Genomic DNA, 7,568 nt, shown 5'->3' with positions numbered 1-7,568 from the left:
GGGTCTTTAAATATTAAATCAAAGCGTTAGATCCGATAATAAGCCTCTTTTTGTCAAATTTTAATCCATTTTGGATCACTTACTTTGGCTTTCTTTGGTGGGTAGTGCCATATTTGTTGAGGGCAATGTTTACATGCAACACATTGTGGGAGGGGCTGTCCTCCAATAGCAAGATGTTGCGGCTCTACTGCTTAAAAGAGAGGCACAAATGAATCTAACTGCAAAAAATGGCATGGACTTTTTTGTATTTATGTAGATATTTGAAAACTGTTAGTCACAGAATATTTGTTTTTTCAGTGTTCTGTCCCCAAGAGATGGGAGAACAAGCCTGTGCAAAGAAAATGCTTTATCCCTATTGTTTACTGTGTGGTATCAATAAGTATATGTAAGTTTCAAATTAAGTTTACAATTTGTTTTTTCTTTGTCTTTGGAGTCCCATAACTTTTTCAAAATTCAAGTGAAATAACTGTAGTAGATCTATTCTTAAAGCCCAGGTTGTCCTGAAAAAAAAGATGCATAGAGCTTGACTGTGCACCACAGCCCAGACGAGACAAGATAGTGAAAAAAAATAGCCGTGAGCTCTAAGGATTAAAGACCCTGTAAAGTGAAAATGAATCTGTATTTATGTTTGTTGTAAGGTCACGAAATTATGAACCCCCAGGTCAAATTTCAGTCAAATTATATGTCTACAAGTTTATAAAATTAAACTTCAAAATCATGAAAAATGAGGCAGTACAATCTGCTCCAGGATGGTTTGGGCGTGTCTGTTGAATGAGCTGAAGCCACGCCCATTCAGGAGAAATACGTTCCTCTCAGATTAAAAAAAATGTCTGAATGTTGACTTTGTGGTCAGAGTACAGCTGCCTGGCTCTGTGCCAGAGAAAAAAACATGTCTGTTTGTTGGCTGAAATCTCTGTTATGATGCTTTAAATGATCCACAGACCACTGTGGCTGATAGATTTGGCAAATTTACCTCACAATGAACAAAAAACAGCATTTAACTGACTGTTAACTTTCAATAAAGGCAGTGACATCAGCTAACAACAGACTGGACTGAGATGAACTTCTCTGTGATTTTACATTGTAGTGTTAGAGGGGCGGGGTCATTCCCCACTGTGGGGTCATGACACCATGAGCCCACATATTGGTCCTGCTCAAATTAAACAAAGCCTGGAAAGAGGTGAAAACTTTTTAAATCTCAATCCAAAATTCAGTCACATGTAGATCTCAGTGTTTACACATTTACAGCAACCATATTCCAACATATCTAGAGTGTTAAGTCAAAAACTTTGGATTTCACTTTACAGGGTCTTTAATTTGTGTCAGGGCAGTCTGTGTCTGAAAAATTTAGTATTTTTTTGGTTCAAATGCTCACTTTTCGTCATCTTAGAAAAATAGACAGCATATTTAGGGTAGAAATATGGTAGATTGAGTGAAAAAAGTCCCAGCGAAGACAGCAGTGATGGGGATGGAGTGTTAGCGTGAAATCTCACACACACCTGACATATATGAATGCATACACACCAGGAAGGAAGGGTGGCAGAGGGGGTCATCCCACCCTGCCTCATTTCAAATGTTTTTTTTTTTTTTTTTTTTGGTGTTTCTTCTCTTTTGACAGCATTCATCAGAAGTGGTTCTCAACTTGTGGGTTGGGATGCAAAAAGTGGGTCGCCATGAAAAAAATGTGGCCAAAAGTAGGATGTCCGTAAGTCAACATAAGGAATGGCTATAAAATAATGATTCTGAGCTTATGAGGTTAAAACCAGGTGGTTCATAATCATACCATGTTTTATATGAAAGGTTGGGTATTCACACACAACTGCTGCAAGTTTCCAATAAGTAACATCTTTAGTTCACTGTGTTTTTGCTAAGGAGTCAGAAAATGAGTAGTTTTGCAACTTTCTGAAAAATCTGGGTTTCCTTCAGAAAAGTCGGATCTGGGATTAATAAACAGATTCTGGATGGATAAAATTCAAACTATATCCCGCCAAATTTTCCCAGCTCTTCCGTTTTATATGGCACGTTGTCTCCATAGCAGACATTTTACTCACTTATTAAATGCAGTGGCGCAGCCAGTCAGTTTTCATAGGGATGGCCAGACTGAGACCAAAGCTTACACAGGGGTGGCACACAAACGTTCATCTTTTTTTTCCCCTATGTGGCAAGTGGCTGTGTATCTAGTAGTGTTTCTTAGTCACTCACCCATTTACTTATCCAAGAAGTAATTTCCATGTAGAAGTACATCATGAAGACCCACATAAGCTTTTGAATGCATTCCTAATCTGATTTAAAAAAAAAATAAAAATAAATCTGAAAAAGGTGGTGTCTTTTAATTGGTTATAAAGCTGACACGGTTATTATAATGTAAACACATGAGAATGTTACAAAAGTCACTTTTATCAAACAAACCCACAAAGTTGCATTCTCATGTTGATTCTCAAACTTGATTTACAAATTTTATGTACAAATCCCATTACAATATCTACAATATCACAGAACACATTCTTGTTTTGCCAAACAAACTTACAGAAGTCGTATTCTTTGGTTGCTGTGATTCAAAGCAAACTAATTTACAAATTCATCCATGTCAAGGGAGGTGGCTCGTTTAGACTCCACACTCAAAACACCCAGGTTACTCAATCTTTCATCATCCATGGTTGATCTTAGGTAACTTTTAATAAGCTTCAGTGCTGAAAAGCTCCTTTCACAGGCAGCTGTATTCACAGGTATAGTGACTGCTATTTTACACAACCTAAAGACCTCATCAAACACCTCATGGTGGGGCTCAATGAATTTGGTTAGTTCAACTATGTTAGATGGTTTTTCTAGGCCTGCTTGGCTTTTCCTCTCTAGGATTCTTTTTAGCTGATGTAACTCATGTCTTCAGTGTTACTTCCATAAATAGATGCAAAGGGTAACAGAGCTGCTTCATCACAAAATGTAGTATTTGTAGGATTCAATGCCTGAATGCCCCTCATCACTTGACAGTTTGGTTTAGAAAACCATCTGTTGATCTCAGTGAGCATATGGTCAAGGACTGGATAAAATAACCCTGAGTGAAAATGGTCCGTCTTTTGCTCAGGACGCCCACCAAGCTGGCACATGACAGAATGCTCATCAAGCCTTTTGCTGAGTGTTTTCTTTCTTTTAGGTGCAGGATCAGTCTCAATATTGCACTGTTCAGCTGTATGGAGAACTTCTTTACACAGCTCTTCCAAGTGTTTTTCAGCCCTGCAGTCCTTAAGAGTTAGCACAAGAGCCTCAACCAAATCATCAGCTAAACTTAAATCCAGATTAGGAGACTGCAGAGCATCGGAGAGGCATCATGCCTCACCAAAGAGCCTAGTCATTGTAACTAGAAGCCCTACAAACTGGAGGTCAATATGGGTAAGCAGACCTCTTGCATCAACTGACCTATCACCGTGCCTTTCTTCCGATATTTCTTCTAGGACACTGACAATTGCGGCCAGTCTATCAAAATTGGTTTTACAAGCCTTCTGTTGGCAGGCCCACTGAGTGTCACTTAACCTCTGTAGCTCCCTTGGTGCCCTGTCATACATTTCTTTCTGCTTTTTGAGCCATTTGGTGTGAACATAGGACCCAGACATGAATGTGTACAGTCTTTGCACAAGAGAAAAGAAGCACTCTACTTCAGGGATAGCTTTAACCATATCCACATGAACTAGATTAAGGCGGTGGGCATCACAATGTACATAACACGAGCCCGAACTCCAGAGTTCTTGCCGCTCATGACTGATGCTCAATCATAAACTTGTCCGCCCAAATTGTCCCTATATTCCAGCCCGTATTTTTCAAGGATGTGTATTATTTTGTTTGCCAACCCTGCAGCATTAAGATGCTCTGCAGCTTTAAAGTGCAAAAAGCTCCCTTTTACAGTTCCCCTGTAGTAATACCTAAGAACAAGAGAAATCTGTTCTTTCTTTTTTGCATCTTTGGTTTCATCTGTCATAAGGGCAAACACTTGACTCTCTTTGACCTCACTGATAATGGTGGAGCGCACCATTTCTGCTAATGTGTCCAACAATTCATTTTCACTTTGGTTGCTTGTGTATTTAGCATTAACGGTTTTCAATTTCTTTTTCATGACTAAGTCATGATTACCAAGAACCTCTAATATAGCAACAAAGTTGCCCTTGTTGCCTGAATCCACTGTCTCTTTATGACCCCTTTGTGTAATGTTTAGTGTTGCAGTTGACAGTAAAACTTCAGCTACACTTTTAATATAGTCACGGTTTTCCTCTGTTTTTTTTTGTGCTCTTGTGACAATTAAGACATCAAAAATGACTTGTTTTTTCCAGGCTAACATAACATTGATGTGTGCCTCACACTTAGCATGGGATGCAAAGCCTCTGTCTTTGAGCATAGCCTTTTTCCCATTTTTATAGCCTCTATCAGAAGTGAACACTGAGTCAGTGTTTGGAAGAACAAAGTTCCTGCAGGCATAACAATAAACAGCATCCTTGCACTGAGAATATTCAATCCATGTATGATGGGAATACCATGAGGCTTGGAAGTTTCTTTGTGCACCCCCCATGGCAGTCCTCGGAAACACGGCAAGCTGTAGCTGGACTGGACCTTCAGCTCGAGATCTGGAAATGTCTAAAAGAAGAAATATAAATAGCTATATAAATTTTCAATTATACTACACAATAAATCTATTTGTAATTTGAGAGTGTCTGAATGTAAATCATATACCTGGCGGTCCACTCTGGTCTGGGCATTTTACTGAAAACCCAACTGCACTGCTGTGCTCTTGATCCGTGTGAAGTCTGTCATCCGTCAGTTGAGATACACAAGTTAAAATGATGACACTAATATCACATCTAAACCACATTTTTGAAATAAGGTTCTTGAAATTTTATCATTCTATGCAAACAGATACAAACAGTAACAATGCAGTGACTTGTGTATTGTGGTTGGCATCCTGTAACCTACCTTGACATCCATTTTGAAGAGGAAACTGGCGGATCTACTCCACAATCGCTGTTACTATCTGAATGGACAAGTCGATCATCTGTTGGTGAAGACAGAAAAGTTAATATTGTCAGCATGCTAGATTTTAAGCTGATTAACTTGACTTGATATGGCTTTGAAAAGTAAACTGCATGTTGGCTGTTGAAGGCAGAATCCTCCAGTACTTCAGCTAAATGCATAAGGCAGGTGGTGTACTGTACCTGTATGTTCACTTCCATGAAGAGTGACTGTGAGCACTCTCCTTCACTGTCTGCCTCTGTCTCATCACTATCATCATGCATCTCCCTCTTCACACCATTTTCCGTCCTCTCATGACTGGGCTTACTACACTGACTGATGAAGTAGGAATTAATTTTCCTCTTCATTTCTCCTGAAAGGTGCAAAACCAAAGTATGTTAACCTTAACATTATAGCAACGCTGGTAAACACGGAGATCGTGCTGTAACCCATGGCTGAAACATGAACAGCACAAAGTCACGTCGTCTCAACATATTATTCTGTAATGTTTTCTTGTTGTCTCTGTGAATTTTCTGTCAAAATGAGTAAAAAAACCTGATCTTTTTTATCAATTCCCCTGGCTCGGCATCCGCCATGTTTGTTAATCTTAAAGTTACGTTCGACCTCGCCAGCCTTAAACTTAGCAAACTTAACCCTATCAGTTTCAACTCCAGCACACTAGCCATAATATACACAATTAAGATGAGAAACATTTCAAACGTAGTGAATAAACTTAATTCCGCTAACTTACCTGCAACCTCTTCTCTGGCGGCGGGAAACAGAGCATCCTCCTCCTCCTGCAGCTTCTTCACCCAGAGCGCACGCGCACAGGTTCTTCTTCTTCTGTAGTTAGTTGGTTGGTGGTTGACATTCACGTGTTGAGTGTATTACCGCCACCATCTGTTTGGGTGGATAACTATTTGTTTGAGGTGAGCTGTTGAAATGCGTTCATATGGGAATACCTGCGGCAAAAAATGCTTCTGCATAAATGTTGCTGGTAAAGCGGTGGCCAGGGGTTGGCCAAAGATTCATCTGTAGTGGCCTTGGCCACCCCCTGGCTCTGCCCCTGATTAAATGGTCACACATAAAAGTAAAATGCACATATATCTGTCAAATAAAATACAGTGGATTGATCATGATCATGATCAAACAGCTTTTGAAGCCGATCCGCGGAGGCTTCCATATTGAAGTCACAGTCTCAACCGAACTTTGGATCAACCTAATGGCCTGCCAACCTCCTGTCAGCTAGCTAGCTAGCATTCTGGTTGACAGAAATGTAGTTTCTGCCTGCAGAGCTATCTGTCAATCAAATGAGATGCACCAATCAGTGTGAAGTGAGGTTTATCCTAAATAAAATTCAAATGATCATGGTACTAAAAAATTCACCCCCCGTACAGTGAGAGCACAATAAGACACTAGCTAACGAGACACGATTGTTTTTTTTTAACCAGGCTGTAAACCAGTTTATTTCTGGTGTACAAACTGGCTGTTAAACAGGTGTCCAGACAGGACTTCTGGTGTTCCTGCAGCCAGCCTCAAGTGGACACTCATGGTATTGCAATTTTTTTGCACTCCGCATTGGCTTCATTTTTCAGGACCGGAGGTTGCTGTTTGATTTTGACTGATCATGACTAAATCAGAAAGAGGGGTGGAATGCTTCAGTGCCACTGTTTGATATTTTGTAAAAATCAGATTAGAATAAAGTAAGAATAGATTAACTTTACCTGATTTTCGTTCCGCCCTGTCCATTGTGCCACCATGGAATAAAAACTACGGTTGAACTTACGACCCATGCACAGTTTGAAGAATCCATGTTATCTTTTACTAGATGCATAATGCCAGTCACCTTGGGACAGTTATGTCTCAGTTGTCAGATTTGTATTCATATTGAAGGAAACACAACTGCAAAACTGCAATCCATATTTGTAATTTTGTGAAGCTTCATGAATTGTATTCTCCCAGAGAAAATACATAACACATATTGCATATATGATTTGACTTAAACAAGAGTTTACAAAATTTTCATTTATGCACAACTATTGACTAACATGCATACATTTTAAATATGTGCACAATGTTGTATGTGTGCACACAAATCTTTTGACAGTAACCTTACCCCATAGCTGCATCAGTAAAATCAAACTATTCCTCATCCTCTTTAAGGACATCCATATTTAAACACTCAAAAGAAATATTCCTGTCACGTTTGCTGTAATTTACAGAAATAAAATATTTTATCGTTTTGTGGTCTTTTTCTCATATGAGCTTTGACAATGTTGGACACGACACATAGATGACCGTGTGTGTGCATTGGTGAGCAAGTGTGTGTCTTTGCTCTGTCTGCTGTCAGACAAACAGGGCATGTTGAACTGAGCCTCGAACTCTGGGATTTTAGAGCTAACAGTGGACTCTATGGCGCGCAAACAGTTTGTTTTGCGAAGTTTACCGCTGCAGTATACAACGGCCCATCGCGCTATTTATGTTAAAGCTTCTGACTGATGATACGAGCAGCCAACAGCTGATGGATGTGTGACTGACAGATGGTGCAACGAGAAGGAGACATGACGAAGCAGCAA

At 39.7% G+C, this 7,568-nt stretch overlaps 1 protein-coding gene across 1 annotated transcript; it reads right to left on the bottom strand.

Moving 5' to 3' along the window:
- Window positions 1–2,284: 2,284 nt before the first annotated feature.
- LOC121506731 (zinc finger MYM-type protein 1) lies at window positions 2,285–6,785 on the bottom strand. Its single transcript, XM_041782583.1, has 6 exons — window positions 6,717–6,785; window positions 5,955–6,058; window positions 5,744–5,835; window positions 4,957–5,035; window positions 4,717–4,790; window positions 2,285–4,620 (listed from the first exon to the last, which is right to left on the bottom strand). Exons 1-6 carry the CDS (start codon window positions 6,783–6,785, stop codon window positions 3,761–3,763), a joined length of 1,278 nt encoding a protein of 425 aa, XP_041638517.1. The 3' UTR covers window positions 2,285–3,760.
- Between the last annotated feature and the right edge of the window lie 783 nt (window positions 6,786–7,568).

Source organism: Cheilinus undulatus, linkage group 3, assembly GCF_018320785.1.
Source record: "Cheilinus undulatus linkage group 3, ASM1832078v1, whole genome shotgun sequence".
Taxonomy (NCBI): Eukaryota; Metazoa; Chordata; class Actinopteri; order Labriformes; family Labridae; genus Cheilinus; species Cheilinus undulatus.
This window is presented reverse-complemented; position numbering and strand designations above follow the sequence as displayed.

Bases quoted from the DNA above. Each gene is read 5' to 3' on its own strand.
- LOC121506731 (XM_041782583.1), bottom strand. From the start codon at position 6,785: ATGGGTCGTAAGTTCAACCGTAGTTTTTATTCCATGGTGGCACAATGG. The intron at 5,836-5,954 runs GTATTCCCATAT...AACTAACTACAG, and splicing joins AGAAGCATTTTTTGCCGCAG to AAGAAGAAGAACCTGTGCGC. The intron at 5,036-5,743 runs GTAAGTTAGCGG...CTTCACCAACAG, and splicing joins CGCCAGAGAAGAGGTTGCAG to ATGATCGACTTGTCCATTCA.